Raw genomic sequence first — 20,447 nt, 5'->3', positions numbered from 1 at the left:
ATGCTATGTTTTTTCTATCTTATATACATTAGTTAAAAGGGAAAAAGAAAAAACTTTACTTAAAACAAAATAATTTATTTACAACAAAATTATAAAAATTATTCCATACACTTTTTCTAATATTTATACTCTTAACTTCACAAGTATTGATAATCAGTGTCTTGAAGATATTGATTAAAAAAATTAACGAATTATAATTTTATTAAAAATTGTATTAAGATTTATTAAAAATCATTTAAGTGGTTAGCAATTTCTTTTATAACTTATTTACTCAATATAATAAAAAAAAATTGTAATTTTTATCTCTTTGATTTTTTTACTTAAATCACACAAATTAAGAAGTATTGTTAAAAATAGTTAATATATTAATTTTTTTTAAAATATAACATTCAAAATTTATCCTTTTTTAATAGTCAAACTTTTTCATTACCTCATTTTTTATGTAAAAAAACAACTACCAATATTTTTTGTTTTAATTGTAAAAATAAAAAATACATCTCAAAGACATTAATTATTAAATTCTCTTTACACTTTTATTTATTATAAAATTTAAGTTAATGCGACATTTACCTATTACTCGTGCAGGTGAATATATTTATTATTTAATATAAAATTTATTAACTAAATTATTTAATATTATAATTATTTTTAAAACATAATACATAGTAATGACATGTTACTATTTTTTTTTTAATTTTGATGATTTATTTATTTATTATAAATAAAATCAAAGATAACATCATATTAAATGCTAAAAAATTCAAATATATGAAAAACAATAAATACTTTTAAAATTTATCTTTTTTTATATTAAAAAATTATAAAAAATATTAAAAAAAGAAGAGTGTTATTAACACACTTTTCCTAACATATTCTCAATTATCAAACTCTATATATAAATTGCAAAAACTAATTTTTGAACAAGGTTGATTAAAAAAAAAATTTAAGAGTGTTTTTAAGTGATAGTACTTTTGGATAATTTTTTATATAATGTATTTATTTTTAAAATTTAATATTATTTAAAATTTTAGTAATTTTTCAATATTTAATATCATTTCTCATGAAAATTCCTTAACTGAACATATGAATTTCAATATAATTATATCATATATAAATACTTAAAATAAGAGTTTTTCTGTCATTAATAATATTTTTCTCACTGAAATAAGTGTTTTTCTGTCATAAGAGCATCTGAAGTGCTTGAAACACGCACGAACGGAAGGAAGAGTTATAAGTGCATTGAGTTTGCATGAAAGGCACGTGTCTCTTCCCAACGCAAAACGGTAGCAGAAGCCAAACTCATATTCTTACGGTGTCTTTGGGTGCGTTGTGTTGTCTTTAAAACGAAGAAAGAAAAAAATACAACAAACCAAACTGAGTCACTCTGTGAAAACCAGAAACCCAACTCACTCCTCAAATGACCAATTTGCCCCAGTCGCTGTCTATGGGCGCTGCCTTCGGCGCCGGCGCTCCTCCGCCGCCCTCGCCCAATGCTTCCTCCGCCCAAGGCTCCGCCGCTACCAAGGATCGCAAGATGGCTTCGGCGGAGCAGCTTGTTCTCGAGCTCAGTAACCCTGAACTCCGTGAAAATGCTCTTCTCGAACTCTCTAAGGTGAATCATAACTTTTCCTCTTTCTCTTTCTCGTTTTAGTTTCGGTTTTTCCCTCGGTTGAATTGGTGTCAGGGTGAATTGAACAACTGCGATTAGTGTTTGTGGAAATTTGATGGAAATGGAAACTGAAGACTTTTTTGTTTTTATGAATATGTGGTTAGGGTTTTGTTAATTAATTTATGAATTTGTTTAATTGCTTATTTGTGTGAATATGTATATTGAAACTTTTTTATTTTTAGTTTTCATATGTTAAATTAATCGATCAGATATGGTGCTGATGGCGTGTTTACTGTTATTAGGCTTGCTATGTGTGTAGAGAGTTAGATAGCTTTTTTCTTAATTTCTGTGTGGCTGTTCTGTGCTTATTGAAGAGAAGCTTTGGTTCCCTTGTTTGTTGCTTCTTTCTCTTATATTTTTTTGTCATTATTTTTTTGTTTTCCTCTTCGAGAGAAAAGTAGAAAGAAGTGAGTCGATTTCTATGTGTTCGAGTGGTGTGGGTGAGAATTGGTTTCATGGCTTTGGCATGTGTGTTGTTATTACTTACTTTTGTTAAATTCTGCGACATGTGAATGGTATGACTACCATTTGTTGGTGGTGATTCAGTTCTTTAGTTTTGTTTTTACCTTCTAAAAGTAAGCAGAATTTTGCGCATATTTACCGGATTTGCTCCTTTACTCCGTTGTCTCATGTACTGATTTCCGGGCTGTTGTTAGATTGCTGTACTTTAGTGATCTGGAATATGATCTGGATTGCCAAAGTTGGAAAACTTCAAAGGAAACTAGATAAAAGACAACAGTAGAAAATAACTGGTGTCTTAGAAACCGGACCGACTGGCCTTTTGCCAGATTCGCTTCTTTACTCTGTTGTCTCATGTACTGATTTGCCGGTCGGTGCCAGATTTCTGTACTTTAGTGATCCGGAATATGATCTGGATTGCCAAAGTTGGAAAACTTTAAAGGAAACTAGATAAAAGACAACAGTAGAAAATAACTGGTGTCTTAGAAACCGGACCGACTGGCCTTTTGCCAGATTCGCTTCTTTACTCTGTTGTCTCATGTACTGATTTGCCGGTCGGTGCCAGATTTCTGTACTTTAGTGATCCGGAATATGATCTGGATTGCCAAAGTTGGAAAACTTTAAAGGAAACTAGATAAAAGACAACAGTAGAAAATAACTGGTGTCTTAGAAACCGGACCGACTGGCCTTTTGCCAGATTCGCTTCTTTACTCTGTTGTCTCATGTACTGATTTGCCGGTCGGTGCCAGATTTCTGTACTTTAGTGATCCGGAATATGATCTGGATTGCCAAAGTTGGAAAACTTAAAGAAAAATATATAAAAGACAACGGTTGAAAATGACTGGTGTTAGAAAAACCGGACCGAGAAACCGGTCCTTTTGCCAGATTCACTCCTTTACTCTACTGTCTCATGTACGGATTTTCGGGCAGTTGCCAGATTGCTGAGCTTTAGTGATCTAGAATATGATCTGGATTGCCAAAGTTGGAAACTTACTTAAAGAAAACTCAATAAAAGACAACAATTGAAAATGACTGGTGTTGTAAAAGTCTGACCGAGGAACCGGACCTTTTGCCAGATTCGCTCCTTTACTCTGTTGTCTCATGTACTGATTTTCGGTCAGTTGCCAGTTTGCTGTACTTTAGTGATCTAGAATATGATCTGGATTGCCAAAGTTGGAAACTTACTTAAAGAAAACTCGATAAAAGACAACAATTGAAAATGACTGGTGTTGTAAAAGCCTGACCGAGGAACTGGACCTTTTGCCAGATTCGCTCCTTTACTCTGTTGTCTCATGTACTGATTTTCAGTCGGTTGCCAGATTGCTGTACTTTAGTGATCTAGAATATGATCTGGATTGCCAAAGTAGGAAAACTTAAAGCAAAATAGATAAAAGACAATAGTTGCAAATGACTAGTGTTGTAAACTGGACTGAGGAACTGGTCCTTTTGCCAGTCTGGTCACACCTTCAAAACTGAAAGGGAAAACCTTGGAGGTTGTTTGGTCTATGAAAACATTTTCTATTTTCATTCTTCATTTTCGCTTCCACAAAACTATTTTCAATTTCAGATTTTGAAAATTTGAAAGCATGTTTGTATTTTGCATTTTCTTTTAACCTCATCCCCAATTATTCTTGTTAAGATGAGAGAAAACGAGAAGGTATGAGAGGAATTCTTTGTGTTTTAATTTTACTACGGGATGTATATTCATATTAATGATGGTAATAATAATCATAGTTACAAAATTTAAAACAAATATACTGTCACCGAATTACTATAATTATATGAATATTATTTTCCTAAATAACATATTTACATATTTTTAACACTCTCTTTCAAGCTGGAGCATATAAATTATATGTACTAAGCTTGTCACATATGTACTTAATATAAAGACTCCTTACAGACTTCGTGAATGCGTCTGTGAATTGATCATTTGAATTGACAAAACTTGTGGCAATAATTTTAGATAAGATCTTTTCACAAAGGAAGTGACAATCAATTTTAATATGGTTCATTCGATCATGAAAGACTAAATTCAAGGCAATGTATAAGGCTGGTTATCACAAATGAGTGTTATTTGTATATCTTCTTTAAATCTCAATTCTATAAGTAGTTGTTTCAGCCATATAAGTTCACATGTGGTTGAAGTCATAACTCGATATTCTGTTTCTGTACTAGAAAGAGAAACCATATTTTGCTTCTTACTTTTCCAAGAAATTAGATTATCTCCCATCAAAATATAATAGCCAGAAATGGACCTCCTATTATGAGAGCCGGCATAACCTGCATTAAAATATCCAATAATTTTATCATGACCTTTGTCCTCGTAGATGAGCTTTTTCCTGTAACCTTTGATATACTTCAAAATGCGAATCAATGCATCTCAATGTCTTTCACATGGAGCATTGAGAGAACCAGAAGAACATGTTAGGGTTTCCTCCTTATTGGGTTCTTGATACCATGTTAAGATGAGAGAAAGGGGAATTTCGTGTTTTTAATTACACCACGGGATGTATATTTATGTTAATAATAGTAATAATCATAGCTACAAAATTAAGAACAAATATACAGTTACCTAATTACTATAATTACATGGATAATATTTTTTTAAATAACATATTTACATATATTTGATAATTTGAACCATGTTGCGTACATTGATGATGGTGGTGTCAAACTTCCAATGGTGGAAGTGTGACTTGGTGATGAGTTTGATGGATGATGGTTATGGTTCGAGCATGGTTGTTGATTTCTGCTGGTAGTGATGGGATTGCTTGTCTTGGTGGTTCAGACAAGTAGTTCAATAGACTTCGCCAATGATGGCAAGTCACACAATGGCTGAGCAAGAAATTCCAACATCTACCCAACAGATTCAAATGGCATCTAATGTGAGTTCAGAAACAATGTCGTCTTGCCTGCAACACAAGCTCTGGTCTTCATCCATTATCAGCTGGTATACCATAGTTTCTAATGGGTTCTGCAATCAGCTCAGAAATGGTGTGGTTCTAGTATGGTGGTTGTCCGAAGTTTCTGTATCTCCATCATCTCACCAAGACCACCTCTTGTTCTGCTTCCCATGTTTGTCCCACAAAACCCAGGTTCCATTTTTCTCCCAAATGGAATGGCAACAATTTCCACTCCAGCTTCTTTCTTGTGGAAAAACAGCAGTGGTGTCAGGATGCATTTTGTCAATTCAAATCTGTTGGGGCTGATGGTGACATTTATGGAGAGATAGTGCGAATAGTTTTGGGTGGGGAAGAAATGAAAGTATACAAATTTTCAAAATTGCCACCACATGATGATTGGAAACGCAGGAAACGCTTTCTTTTTGCTTTCACTATATCCAAAAATGGTGAAATCATTTCTTAAAATTTAAAATGAAAATATCTTAACAAACATTTTTTCTTTATTATTTTCTATTTTCAATGAAAATGATAAAAACAAACAGGCCAACCTGTACAAACTGGATTCAGTTTTCAGGTTTTGACTGTTATGGCTCTTCTCCTTCACAAGGTTCTCCATATTGTTTATCAGCCTTTGGTAATGTTGGGTATAGGGGAGTGTTTTAGGTAGAGAGCCTCACAAGGGGTAGGACACCATAATACAACCCCAAAACCTTAAGGCAATGGGTGCATGAGTCCATCTCCTTAAAGATCCTTAACTTGCTCATATCTCATTCCATGTGAGACTAATTCATACTTGACTCTAACATTCTCCTTCAAGTGTGAACCTATCTATTCATATCAGCTCCCTCTTTAGTGGAAATTTCTTTCATCCACGAGTATTCATGGTCTACACTAGAGCAAGTCTTGCTCTCTTCTATGTGAGCTACCGTCCATTCAACGACATTTTTTGAGCTTCACACTGTCCACACGTGGGTGCTACCAGCTCTCTACTAAGGCTCATCTAGTGTCATCGTTTCCTTTGTGGTGTATTTTCACACTGACCATAGGTGCCATACCATTGACACTCTTTGCCGTAGTTCATTTACTCGTCTTAGCTGATCATCTGGATTGACCTAACTCTAATACCACTGTTGGGTATAGAAAAATTTTTTAGGTAGAGAGTCTCACAAGGGCTAGTATATCACAATGCAACTCCAAAACCTTAGGGTAATGGATGCATGAGTCCATCTCCTTAAAGACCCTTAACTTGCCCATATCTCATTCCATGTCAAACTAATTCACACTTGACTGCAATAGATAAAAAATCTGTTAGGTTGAAAGAATGGAGAGTCATTATTTTATTGGAACAATGTCAGCCTGAAAGGGTAATAATCTGAGTAGAAGCAGGCAGGCTGGATGGAAGCACTAGGGGAGGGGATGGTGGTCTAGTGGAAGTTCAATACCCCACTCTTAAAGATTAGGGTTGGAACCAATTGAGCTTCAAGCTATTGGTATTCTATGATAGGTATAAGGTAGAGTAAATTCATGGAGAGAAAATTGAACAGTTAAAAGGTAAAGTTGACTTGTGAGTTATTATTGCTTTACACCATATATAGAATAACAGAGTGGAAAATTCCTAAGGCCTAATTCAGTAATGGTCTGTTAAAGTATGTGGTTTATGATTAGTTATATATAGCAATAAATAGTTTTTTGTTATAAAAAAATATTATGACTTTTTTTCACACTTTTGATAATTTTTAAGTTTGGCCTATATGAACAAAATTTTAGTTGGTTGAAATGTCGAATCTCAAAACTTACCCCCAGCAGTATGTTCAAAGGTGAAGGCTAGCAAGATGTCATTGACTAAGGGTGAGAGTGGGTAATGAATTCATCCACAACCAATCGAACCCATTCCCACCCAATGGGGGGGAAAATTGGTTCATGATGGGAGGGGAGATCAAGCCTGGTCTATGATGGGTTGAGTCCTAGGTTAGAGAATTTTAAAGCCAACCAACCCAACCAGATATATAATTTTAATCTTTTTTATTCACTTTTGTTTTTTTTATATTTTTAAGTAAATTTAATTTTTAAAAATTATAGTCATGCCCCCAACATAATGACCCCAACCTGAACCACTTGAATTTGATTGGGTTGGTTAGGGTTGCCCAAAATAATTTCCCAAACCCAAAATGAACATTTTTAATTAGTTTGGATTTACTTTCCCTCAAACTCAACCCAATCTGGTTACACACCTATTGCTAGTGAGAATTTCAGTCATAGACTATTGGTAGAGAGACAAAGCAGTTTTTACAAACTAGAAGACACTTTTTTTTTTTGTCATGATTGATCTAATGGTCTATGTGCCCCCAACTAAAAATATGCCTTTACTTCATGCATTGGATCTCCTCCTCCTCCTCTAGTAAAACACCTCGGCATAATCAGAAATACCATGATGGAAACTCAAACAATTATGATTGTTTAGGAGAGAAAGTGTATGTGAAACACTTAAAAAGTATTGTCAAAAAATTATATGTATTTCTCTCACAAGAGTAATTTGTAATTTGCATATAATTTATATCATATTTTAAACATTATTTGTTCCATTTCAAATACAAGATGGTGGGATAATATAAGGCTAGGTTCAAATAGGCTTTGAGTTCATGCTGTGTTGAACTTGGGTTCAAATTTGAAATATTAGAAATAAAACCCAAGCAGAATGCTAGGTTCAAAATAGGCTGAGTTCATGCTGTGTTGAACTTGGGTTCACAGCAGCTTTGATCAATTAGCAGGAGATGGGTTCATCATAGCTTCAATTGATTTGCAAAAGCTAGGTTCCAGACAGCTGGACCGTGGGTAAGCTGGGTTTGTGATGGCTGGATGCTGGGTTCACGAGGGATTTGTGTTCTTCACAACTTTCTTTGAATTTCATTATCAACTGTATGATAGGGTTTCTTAGCAATTTAGTTGTTTTGGCAATTTGGGGAAGATATTAGATCCCCATTAAGACCTGTTCTCCTACAGCTAAATTTCCAATTTTTTGTGCAAGTTTGATCAATTCTACTTGAGTCTATGATGAAATGAGTCTGTGCTTTGTAGGTGAGTTAACTTGTGAGTTTAACAATCATGGCTACCATTTCACTTCAATTCTTTCTTTATTTTTTTATGCGCTGACTACTGTTTACAAGCTCTTGTCTGGTTTTAGATTTAGTATTGCAATTATATCGTGATTTGGCTTTTCTTGCTATTGTTTGGTATTGCTTAAGTACTTGTATCTCAGAGTTCTTTTTATTTCATGTTTTTTTTTTATGGTACTTTAGAAAAGAGAGCTGTTTCAAGATCTTGCTCCATTGTTATGGAATTCATTTGGTACTATTGCCGCACTTTTGCAGGTATGCTATCTGACTTGCATTACATATTCCTTGTCTCTAGTGTTTCGCATAGTTTTCTTTATTTAATCTTTAGTGTGAACTTTTACTTAATTTTTATGATTTTGATGTTATACATTTCTCTTTTATCTTTATGCTTTAATTACCTACCAATCCATTATTATCTGTTATAGCTTTTGACAAGATGATGTCTTACTTACTTTCAACTATTTTCCTTTGTAAACCAAATTTCTGTCATCATAATTTGTCAAAAAACTGACAGGATGATGATGGGGAGTTTGAAATAAATGGTAATGGAGTGATTTAATTTAATACTTGTTTAAAACCATTAATACTAAAAATTTGTCGTAATACATAAGCCAGTCATTCTCTTGGAAATTAGTGACCTTTTAGTCACTCCTCATACTCTGCATACTCCACTTGTAGTTGCTCCTTATTTAAATTTTGTTTTATATTTGATAGTCTGAGCATGCTATGTACACTACACCTTTATGGGCTATTTGGTTTAAAAAAATATTTTTCATTTTCAATTTCTGTTTCAATTTTAATAACAAAAACGTTATGTTGTTTCCATTTTATTTTATTTTTCAAATATTTGTATAGGAAACAATGAAGACAACTTTTATTGTTTTGATTGTTTTCTATACAATTTTTCTAAAACGGGAAACAAATTAAAGAAAAAGGTTCCATTTTTGTGATTAAAAGTGAAAACGAAACATTTTTCAAACCAAACAGCCCTTTGTTTCTCCAAATTTAATTTGTATTGATATTTTATTTTTTATGCATTATCCTCAAATAAACTATCTCATTTCATTCTTTAAGCATTGGATTTTATTAGGTAGTTGTTTTCCAATATAAAGTTTTCTCTCAATTGTCCTCCACTTAGGAGAATTTGGTACTTTATTTTGTTTCAGGAAATAGTTTCAATATATCCTGTTCTTTCTCCACCAAATCTTACCCCCGCACAATCAAATCGAGTGTGCAATGCTCTTGCTCTTCTTCAGGTTAGATAACTTTGTCCGATTGAAGTTTTGTCCAGTATTTTACTGTGACATTCATTTTATTTGTTGATGAATATGTTCCTTATATGACTTGTACTTTAGATCACCAAACTATGCAATTGAAATTTTAAATGTTTTGTAATAAATAATTAATAAAAATGTCAAGGAGGCAAGACAGTTGAGATATAGTATAGACAAGACAGGATTATGAATGAATGCAATGGAGAGGAAGTTGAGGTAACATCTAATGTAGAGAGAATGGTAGAAATCTTGCATTAGGTGGTTTGGGCATGTGGAGAAGACCTTTAGAGTTCTCAATAAGAAGAGTGGATTAGATGGAGGATAGCCCTATAACTAGGATGACTGAGAAAAACTTTAGGCAACCATTGAGGATTTAAAAGTCAATGATTTGTCTATAGACATGATTCACTATAGAACATAATAGTATCATTTGATCTATGTAGCCAACCCCGCCTAGTGGAAAAAGCTTGATTCTTGTAATGTCATAACCTAGATAAAAGCATACATACATACCAAAGTTGTTTGAACTTAACTGCACTCTAGTTCTAGTGCATTAGATTCTGTTACTTAAACTATGTGAACTGTGTGGTGGGCCAAAAGCTGTAAACTATTGCCTATAAGATAAAATTATATCTACATCCAACATGATTCTGAATCTGTGAATTATACATGACAAAAATTCTCTACGTAAGCATCGACGTTCACATATGCATCTGTCAAATACATTTATACCTACTGAAATCAAAAAGACTTTTAACAGAATATATTGTGCGAGTCAGGTGACTGTTTGATCCCTGCTTTTGTAAAATACAACCAAAGAGAAGATGACATTGATGAGCAGTGTTTTTTAAGTTTTTTATTGCTTAGGAAATGAACGAGCCATATATATTATTCTTTAAGTGTGATCTTTTTGTCTCCTTCTCTTCTTCCAAAACATGCTAAAATGAATCAGAAACTGATGCTGCTTTGTTTATTTTTTCCTTGTAATTTTCTTTCAGTGTGTAGCATCTCACCCTGACACAAGGATGCTATTCCTCAATGGTAATATCACTTTCCTCATTCTCTAAAGGACTCTTCACTTTTGTCTGATTTTGTACTTATAACCTTTGCATTATACATTCTGATTGTGGTAGAACTAGGAAGTTCGTAAAATAAGCATTTTCTGTTTGCTCAAGTTCTTTGGGAGATGCTATCAGCTCCTTTAGATTTGGTTGGCGCCATCTGGGTAAAGGTAATATGATGAATTGGAAACCTCTGGAAACAATAAGATCAAGATGAAAATGGGTGTAATATGATATAGACCATGTGAGCAAGATAAGAACTAAGAAGCAAACTGAGACTCAGTGGGCCTGAATTATTAGGGTTTGTGTCTTCAGGTAGTTCTTTGGGTATTTGTGGATTTGTATTGTTATTATTGTCTATATTTTTTTGTCTTTGTGCAGTTATTTAGGCAGTTATAAAATGGTGTGACAGTAGAAAAGGATGGGATATGAGAACTGGATAAAAATAGGATAGGAGAAGAGTACTATAGGTTCTTATCTTATTTTATGTTTGATGCATACCAAAATATCGAACTAAATATGTTATGTAATCTTATCCTGTTTATTTTTAAACCAAGCCCCTCCACTCATATGATAAAATTTACACTACAGAATGATAGAATAAAGTTATTGATTAAACAAACATTAAAAATAGGATAGATTAGAAAAAGTTATTCTATCCTATACCTTTATCCTATCCACAAACAAGCTAACCTAGAAGCATTTAGGTTGTATTACCTTATTTATATTGAATTAGGAGATTTCTTTGATGCAACTATATCCATTATGACTTCTGCTCTAAATAATAGAACATTAACTGTTTGATATTTCGTGCAACAAATTGTTGCACTTGCTTTTTCTCCTTTGCAGCTCATATACCTCTATATCTGTATCCCTTCCTTAATACAACAAGCAAATCAAGACCATTTGAGTACTTGAGGCTTACCAGTCTTGGTGTCATTGGTGCATTGGTGAAGGTACTTCCTTGCTGATTCTGTTGTTGGATGCAAATAGCTACAAGTAAAAAAAAATTCATGCGGCAATATTTGTGCGGCAAAAACTACATTTTTTATTTCTAAAGTATTGTCACAAAAAACCTGTCAAAAAGATTTATCAACAAAATCCTTGACCAATAAATCTATATATAATGGAACAGAAACCAACCTATTAGGATGAGTTCATCACTAATATAAAGCAACTAATTATAGTCCCCCCTATTTATGTTACACTACTGTCGTTCATACATCATCTGTGCCTGTGTTTTTGTTAATGATAACAATTTTTTCTGATTGATTTTATTTTCCAGGTTGATGATACAGAAGTTATAAGTTTCCTTCTTTCAACAGAGATAATTCCTCTGTGCTTGCGCACCATGGAAATGGGTAGTGAACTATCAAAAACAGTTGAGTTTATCGAATCTTTGTTTTTAGTCTTGCGTAAACTTTTGGAAATTGGACTCAAGTTTCTATTTCCTTCTTAATATTTATGAGCTACAATTCTCTGGTCTACGCTTCGTTGGCATTAATGCTTGCATTTTTTGTCTGATGGGCGTGTATGTGTGTGAAGCTATCTTGCTTCTGCCAATACAGTGCTAAACATACGTATGATTCATCTACTTATGCGTTTGTACATTGATTAATAGTAAATATCTCAATTCTTAACCACTATCATTTTCTAAAGCAGAGAGAGGTTCGAAGCTGCATCAATATGTCTTGTTGTTTCTGCAATTTCATTGAGATGAGACTTGAGAACCACTTTATCTTATTCTTCAACATTTGTATTGATTGGGAATTCAGTGTGGTGCTGCAGTGGTGTGGTGCTGGTGTAATGCAAGTGCTGGTGCTAGTACTTGTGCAACTGCACTAGCACTGTATCGTATCAGCAACTGTACTTGTGCAATCTATTAAAACTTGTTACAAATTTTCTTGCAAAAAAGGCCTAATTGCATTTTATTTTATTTTTGTTTGAAATGCATGTATGAATAGTGCTATATGTAGTTATGATATATCTGCTTATGCATTGGTACCTTGATTAATAGTAAAGAGAGCAGTTCCTAACCACTGTCATTTTCTAAACCAAAGATAGGTTCTTAACTGTGTTAATCTGTCTTCTTGTTTCTGCAATTTCATTGAGATGAGACTTGAGAGCCATTCTCTGTTATTCTTCAACATTTGGATGACTGTGAACTCAGTGCAGGGCTGGTGTGGTTTCTTTGCTCCAGCCCTGCACCGTACTAGCAACATACCAGCACCAAACCTCAAATTTATTGAACTTACAATTTTTTTTACATCAAATTTTTTATATGTATAATAGAACTTATTTATATTTTATAAAATTCCAAAAAATTGAAACTAACCGTCCTCTGACTTTTATTAGCATAAGATAAATTGACACATGAGCTGCTTACTAGAGGAGACTGCTTGTGTTATGAGATTCATGCTTTGCCTTTTGAATAATTTGCCTCAATTTAAGCTTTTAGCTATAGTCACCAGACTGTTTTAACTTTTCCCTGGATGTTTTTTCATCAAGATATAATTTGCACACTGGCATCCTGTACTGTATTATGGGTTCAAATACAATTCTTTATCGTTAAGCCAAATATTTGACATAGATTCACGGGTGTGTTGTGAATGTGGAAAGATCTTGTGTCCTGTGGATGTTGAGCTTCTTGATCATTTTAAATTGCCAATCTCAATCATCTATATGTATATTAAATAGAAATGGATCATGGATGTCTAATCAGAGCTCTACCAACACAGGTTGCAACATTTATTGTTCAAAAAATTCTGTTGGATGATGTGGGCTTGGACTACATTTGTACTACAGCTGAGCGCTTTTTTGCGGTAGGTCGAGTTTTGGGAAACATGGTGGCAGCTCTTGCTGAGCAACCCTCATCTCGTCTTTTGAAGCATATCATTCGATGCTATCTTCGCCTGTCTGATAATCCAAGGTTGGTTAGTGATTTGCAACTCAATGCTTGTTCCTTCTCCCCTTCCATCTTATTTGCTCTTGTCATGCTCTTTCCTTTCTTTTTAAGTTTCAAATGTCATCTCTATTTAAACTTTGGGGTCCGGTTAAAACAGGGCCTGTGATGCATTAAGAAGCTGTCTGCCCGACATGTTAAGAGATGCTACTTTCAGCAGTTGCCTTCGTGTAAGTACTTACAGTTCTCATGATATTAATAGCATACAAATTTGAATTAACCAATAGAATGGATGGCTAGATTAAAGAAAGGTTGATGAGAAAGGTAGTGAAGTGACTAGGCACATGTTTCAAAGAGCTTATGAAAAATAGCTTACGACTCCTATGAGCTGACATATTTTAATAAATTTTTTGATATATCTTATCAAAATAAATTATTTTCAGCTTATTTCAATAAGTTTCATTGTCAAATTTATGGCATAGCTCATCATTTAAAAAGCGCTTATTGAATAAATGTTTAAAGAAACTATCTATTCAAACACACCTTAGAAATGTTCATCCTATTCACCAAATCTGTAGCCAGAGATTTTCCATGATCTCAGAAGAATACTCATACTTTATTTTTACATTATCTGGTCTTTGTTGTACTTATTCAGGAAGACCCCACAACTAGGAGGTGGCTACAACAATTGCTTCACAATGTTGGAGTGAATCGTGTTCCTGCACTGCAAGCTGGAGGAGGTTTCGATCATATGATTGTGACCTGAGTATAAACTATAGATCATGCTTCATTGCTGGCCTTACCATCATCGCTTTTTGGGTCCTGTTATATTTATATTTCATGAAACTCGGGTGTTAAGAGGAAAAGGAAGGTTGTAATTATTGGTGCATGGAAACTAAAGACTTTCTTTTCTGTATTTTAATAATTTGTATGTAGCCAACTAGGTGGTTCTCTTTACCCCCTTGTATTTAAGACATTTATATGGTTTTTTCACCTTAATCAACTTTGAGTAGGTATATTATGGTATCAAATATTTCGATCGAGGCATTCATGAAAGGTGGCCTTTTATATTACTCCAACAAACGCGATCTTTATTTATTACCAATAAAGTTTGGAGTACCTTAGGGTAAAAATTAAGTGTTTATTCAATAATAGTTTTTTTTCCATTGAAAGACTTGTCAATTTTGCTATAAAATTTATTAAAATAAGTTAAATATAACTTATGAGTTATAAGCTATTTTTATAGATGCTTTATAATTTTATTTCAAATGTTCTATTGAGAGGTTTACAATAACTTTTTTTAAAGAAAAAACAACCTTAATAAGAGAAGTAATTTAATAAGTTCATTATAGAATTCTATGATTAGTTGCTGCCGTAATACTACTAGAGGTCTTTTGACAATCATCTAATTTGGTAATGGCTTCAATAAAGCCAATGAAGGGACACTTGATATATTCTTAAGCACATGTGGAGAAACTTTTATGTATACTTTTTTGTTGGGAATATTTGAGTGTACTGGTAGTATTATTCCGTGATGCTAAGGCCCTTCTAAGTAGTTTATCCCCTTTCCCTCTTTTAGGTGCTCACGCTTCCACTATTGAATGGAGGAATCAACCAAACTCTTAAAATGAATAATAGAAATAACTGTTAGGTGACAACTAAAGTTAGTTCAACTGAAATTAAGATATCCTTTTTAAATAAATTAAAATTTTAAATTGGCAATTTTTTTTTAATATTATTCAGTTTAATTATATATAATTGGTTGAATGAATTCAATCATTGTAGCAAGATATGTCGATCAGTCTCTAATTTCATTTTTAAAATATTAATGTTAAGTCTTAAAATATTGATGTTAAACTTTTGAATTAGGTGATTTCTCTTTGAATTACCATTGATTTATCTTACTTTGGAGACATTATGACCAAGACTAAATATATGAAACGTCCATAAAGCAAGAGATGTTCTCTTCTACAAGGCCACCACCTAAGAATATTTCCTGAAGCATGAATTAAAGGTGTATTTCCCCTTTTAGTCATGGGAATCCACAAAGGGACCATGATGTGCAAATGCATATCACTCGGCTAAAGAGGTAGTTGGTTAATTACAACACTAACTCCACTAATTCAAATATTAACCTAATACTTAGAATTAATTTGCCGACAACTCAAGCTTGTAAGCAATTTAATTTTTATTCACTTAAATAAAAATACTCATCAATATGTAATAAAATATTATTATTGAATATAATGCTTACTTACGTATTTAATCCTTATAAAAGTTATATAATTTAGATTTATTCTTATAAATTATTTTGTTAAAATATAATTCTTAATTTTTTTATAAACTATTATTTTAATCCTGATGTGTTCCAACAAGAAGCTAATACTCAACAATATTTCAATAAACCATATCAACTAGAGATAGTAAAAATAATAGTTTGTAAAAAAAAGTATAAATTATATCCTAGCAAAAATTGTAAGAATTAAGTCCAAATTGTACAACTTTTGTAAGGAAGATTTGTAAACTTATCCCATGAGTAAATAACTTTATCCTAGGTGGAATAATACATTTTTGGCTATAAAAAGTTAAATAAAAAATTGACATAATTTCTAAATTTTTAAGGTAATCTAATTAACTAGGGTTAACAAAATGCATTGAGGTACATGCTCACCTCAATAACCAAACTATTAATGTTTAACTTGTTTTGTGTCATTTGTGAGTAACAACAGTATTAAAAAACGACAAATCTTACGGCTACATGGAAAACACCCATAACTTGTACAAGATATGTTAGCCAAACCACGAAACATCGTGGTTTTTTGTTCCCTTGGATTCAAACTGAGCTTATCTTAGAAGTATTTCCAATAATGACAACGAAGATGTATTACGTAGTCACGTCTACTTGTTTTGGAAGTTGATATATTTATGAACGTCATTCATATCGATCTTTATATTAGGTAGCTACTTGATGTGTCACATTTAAGTAAATTTATAAGTAAATTCCTAAGCATTTGTATAAAGGGTTGTTTGTTTATTGAGTTGAGTGTGCACTTAAACTATCGATTTTCTATATATCAAAGATTGACAGCTTGCAATGAACCTTCTATAACGATGCAAGTGGAAGGGTATAATTATAATTAATATTTTGCATTCCCTTAATTGTTTAGAAACAAAGGTTAATTATAATTAATATTTTAGCAACTTGGAAATCAATTTTATCATAAAATGACATAGTAGCTCACATATGTAAAAGATTTTGAGGTAAGACCATGAAACTAATCAGTTAAAGAATAGTGGGAATAATATTCCATGAAAAAATAAGATAAGGATAAATGGCAACCTCTCCATGTAGCCCACATATCAAATCAAAAGTGAAATTTCTTGTCTGAAAGTAAAGAAAGAATATTCTGCATTTTGTTTCATGACCACATCATCACACTAATGTACACAGATCATGAAAAGAAATAAAAAGGAATTCAACCTTATAAGAAACATATAGCATATGAATAATATATATAAATATATGCATAACGCCATAGAAAAAGAAAATCTGGATGAACATTCTAGGCATTTGACCCCACTAAAACACCAAAATAGCTGATTACTTAATATCTTTCCTTTTAGAGAAGAGAAAAGGCCAATTCTGCATTGTTGTGACTCGTCAAATTAAGGTCACAACTTACAAATCTGTTTGAGAAAGGGAAATATTGAAAAAAAAAAAAACATATAAAGCAAAATTTAGAAATGCTTTGAATTAAACGATTTGATTTAATCTGTAAAATAAATTTGAATTAATTAACATCTTTATCTAGTTAAAATGTGTTAGTTCGAGTGAAAGGGACTTGAACCCTTAACTAGTCATGTAACTCTAGGCTCTAATATTCAGAAGGAGTTCTTGCAAGTGATTAGACATACTAAAATTAATCTATTATTTATAAGATAAGATTTTTTTTACTTATGATTATTTAGTAATTAAATATTAGATTTTTTTTCATTAAATCTAAATTTCATTCAAATCGTGCATCTACTAAATGTGGTGAGAAACTCTACCACCAGAAACACTTAGATATGGTAGATAAGTCTATTACTAGAGATTTTACAATGTTAAGTTGTTTGCCACTCAAAACAATAAATACTTAAATATATATATATATATATATATATGACTAATTTAGATTAAGTTGAGTAAGACTATTATAAGGACTAAATACCTTCTTTATAAGAGAATATTCTAAAATAATAATAAAAAAGTTATAAATAAAATTAGTTAATTTTATAATGTATCTTATTTTGAAGTTAATAGGTAATTAAAAAAAAGATAGGGCAGAGAAAATAGTGCAACTATTAAAAAACAAATTCTTACATGATAAATTTTTTAAATATAAACAAGGTCTAAATATTGTAGGTTTAGTTTTCATACTTTAGCCTATTTATAATTTTGATACTTGCAATTTTAACTATTTGTGTTTAGTATTTATAATTTTTAAATACTAAAGTTTTTTTATCTTAAATTTCATTCAGTAATATATATATATATATATATCATTGATATTTAGCAGCTTGTTCTACAACCAGGGTTTGTAGTGCACCTACTACTGTTTTTCTCTATCTTATGAACGGTAGATCTCGTAACGTGTTTACCTACGTCAATTACACCAAACATTCTTGTGTTCATCGTGGGTTTATGCACAAATTTATGAATGGTGAATACAATATAGTTCTCTGTGAACCAAAACGAATACTTTAAATTCGATTTTTATTTTTACCTTAAACTCGTCTCCATTTCATGTTAATTTTACAAGTTCAGATTTTTCAAATTAGATTCGATATTTTTTAAAGAAATGTTCAAGTTATATTTTGGATTGACCAAATCCGGTTCGATATGATGTTCTTTTATCATGTAAAGCTTTTTTTCAAAAAAAAATAATTATATATTAATAATAAGATTTAATAGATAATATTTTAAATTATATATACTGTAAAATATATTTTTATGTTATACTTCATTAATTTTTATGATTTAGTTATAATAATATTGTGTTGAACTGGTCCTGTTCCACCATTACTGTGTCTTAATCGCATCAAGTTCAAGTCCAAAAAATATTCTTAGCAAATATTTGAGTCAGATAAGGACAATCAAAAACCCATTCTATGTATGGATGAAACTTTGTAAACTTAAATGTCAGTCAAATTTAAGTATTTTACCTTCAATCCTTCGAGAATAAGGTATTTTTTTTAGACTTTATAAATTTAAGAAGAACTTTTGATTTAATAGATTCTAAAAATAATATAAATGAAAGATTTAGTGCTTGTATCCACTTTGTGTTCAAACAAGCATGCATGCTGTGTACATAAGACGACCTTGGAAACAAAAAATCAAGCAGATGAGAGCTCTTCTCCAATTGTGCCAATGGTTTATATTGAAATACATATAGGGACCAGAACATGGTCCCCCATCAGATTAGGACACTGTCCCCTGCTTAACATTAGAGGCCATATATTTCACTCTTAAACTATTCTAAGTCACTTACATGAATGTGACAGATTCTTGACACTTGTATCACCCCAACAAGCTTGAATTCTCTCATTGTAAATTTTCCCATCTTCTTTTCTTCCCATGAAGCTGCCTCCATACATTTATTTCCTCATCTTTATTTTGGGTAAGAAGTAAAAATTGTAGAGTTATTTAACATAATTTTGTAAATTAATCCAATTGCATCATGCTTTTTTAAATGTAATATTTCTCAATTTGGTCACAGGACTTTAAAAAAAGTGGCAAAGCAATTCAATTAGTCCTAAAACAAGTATATATTACTCTGACATGCTTTTAATAATTAATCAATCTAACAGACACTAAATACAATATCATATACACAGACCATATCATTCATAACATCTTCCTTTTCCTCTTTCTCTTATGTATGAAAGAATCTAACAACACCACCAAACTAAAACCCTCTTAACTAGAACTTTATCTGATGATAATACAAATTAGGAAACAAACCTGACCCCTCTGAACTCAAAAGTTGTAGATATGTACAAAATGGAAATTAGAACCGTTGTTTTTAATTTAATCTAATCTAATCTAACATTAAAGAAATCACATTATTCTATAGTAAAAGCTAATGCATCTTCCTACAAGGCTTTCTGATAAATCCATGACTCCTCTCTCTGCATCTTCAATTGCTTGTAAAAGTTCCTAATAAAGGCTTCAGCCTTTGCAAACAGCTCTTGCCCATTAATTCCTCCAATGTCCTCTTCAGCTTCAAGCTCTTCTTCAATCATAACATCTTCCTCAGCTTCTCCACTCCCTATGAAGAAAAGGCTAGGCACTGAAGGACCCTTTTGCACCTTGTCCACTTTGGTGACACAAACTCCACTATCAGATGCACAATTTTCAGCATGATCTGAGACAACACTAACACATGTTGTGATGGAATTGGAAGCTTCCCTTTTCTCAGGAGAGGCTTCTGAGGGCATCACAGGCTTAATGGTAACAGAAGAAGATTGCTTTTTATCTTCTAAAGGCTTAGCAAAAACTGAAAGAAGGCCTGCTTCAGCACCAAGTGCTATGATGAGGAAGTTTGTGATGAAGTACAAATAAGTAGGCCTCAGAGAAGAAGGTAAAGAGGGTATGATCACAAGAAGAACAAGTAGAACAAAGAGCACTAGAACTTGAGATTTCTTAAACTTGTTCATGGCTTTGGTGAATGAGAAAAAAGTTAGCAACAAGCAAGGATAAGATGAACTAGAGGTATTTGGGAGTAGTAGGAATGAGGGTGTGGTTCTGTATGTGCATATATAGAGATATAAAAGTGTCATGAGTTATATATATGAAAAGAGAGAGAAGGAAAAACCATGGAAATTGTGTATTAAATGTATAACATAAGTCAACAAAAAGTACTAATAAAATTGTGGGTGCTGAAAATTCTAAGAAAATTCTCACACAAAAGAAATATCACTGTCAAATTATGAAAAGTTAGCAGCAATATATATATATATAGAATATGAATTACTCAATGATCTTAATATCTATGCTATTGCAGTTGTTAAAAAGGTGTAC

General features: G+C 32.2%; 2 protein-coding genes across 3 annotated transcripts; one reads left to right on the top strand and one right to left on the bottom strand.

Moving 5' to 3' along the window:
* The first annotated feature begins 1,258 nt into the window (after window positions 1–1,258).
* LOC113854635 (CCR4-NOT transcription complex subunit 9-like) lies at window positions 1,259–14,552 on the top strand. Of its 2 annotated transcripts, XM_027485764.1 has the most exons (9): window positions 1,259–1,612; window positions 8,331–8,402; window positions 9,314–9,403; window positions 10,420–10,462; window positions 11,332–11,438; window positions 11,768–11,863; window positions 13,221–13,411; window positions 13,545–13,614; window positions 14,040–14,552. In XM_027485764.1, exons 1-9 carry the CDS (start codon window positions 1,418–1,420, stop codon window positions 14,148–14,150), a joined length of 975 nt encoding a protein of 324 aa, XP_027341565.1. In that variant the 5' UTR covers window positions 1,259–1,417; the 3' UTR covers window positions 14,151–14,552. The 2 variants fall into 2 exon arrangements, with proteins under 2 accessions (XP_027341565.1, XP_027341566.1); XM_027485765.1 differs by lacking the exon at window positions 8,331–8,402 and having other exon boundaries at window positions 1,335–1,612; window positions 14,040–14,441.
* A 4,656-nt stretch (window positions 14,553–19,208) lies between these two features.
* On the bottom strand, window positions 19,209–20,209 carry LOC113856414. Its single transcript, XM_027488213.1, has one exon. It carries the CDS (start codon window positions 20,204–20,206, stop codon window positions 19,520–19,522), a length of 687 nt encoding a protein of 228 aa, XP_027344014.1. The 5' UTR covers window positions 20,207–20,209; the 3' UTR covers window positions 19,209–19,519.
* Between the last annotated feature and the right edge of the window lie 238 nt (window positions 20,210–20,447).

Source organism: Abrus precatorius, unplaced genomic scaffold (assembly GCF_003935025.1).
Source record: "Abrus precatorius isolate BTA unplaced genomic scaffold, Abrus_2018 Scaffold11, whole genome shotgun sequence".
In the NCBI taxonomy this organism is placed as follows: Eukaryota; Viridiplantae; Streptophyta; class Magnoliopsida; order Fabales; family Fabaceae; genus Abrus; species Abrus precatorius.
Note: the sequence above shows the minus strand (reverse complement) of the source record. Positions and strands in the feature narration are given on the sequence as shown.

Excerpts from the sequence above, each read along its gene's own strand:
- LOC113854635 (XM_027485764.1), top strand. The coding sequence starts at position 1,418 with ATGACCAATTTGCCCCAGTCGCTGTCTATGGGCGCTGCCTTCGGCGCC. Across the intron at positions 8,403-9,313 it reads CTATTGCCGCACTTTTGCAG|GAAATAGTTTCAATATATCC; the intron begins GTATGCTATCTG and ends ATTTTGTTTCAG. Across the intron at positions 9,404-10,419 it reads ATGCTCTTGCTCTTCTTCAG|TGTGTAGCATCTCACCCTGA; the intron begins GTTAGATAACTT and ends ATTTTCTTTCAG.
- LOC113856414 (XM_027488213.1), bottom strand. The coding sequence starts at position 20,206 with ATGACACTTTTATATCTCTATATATGCACATACAGAACCACACCCTCA.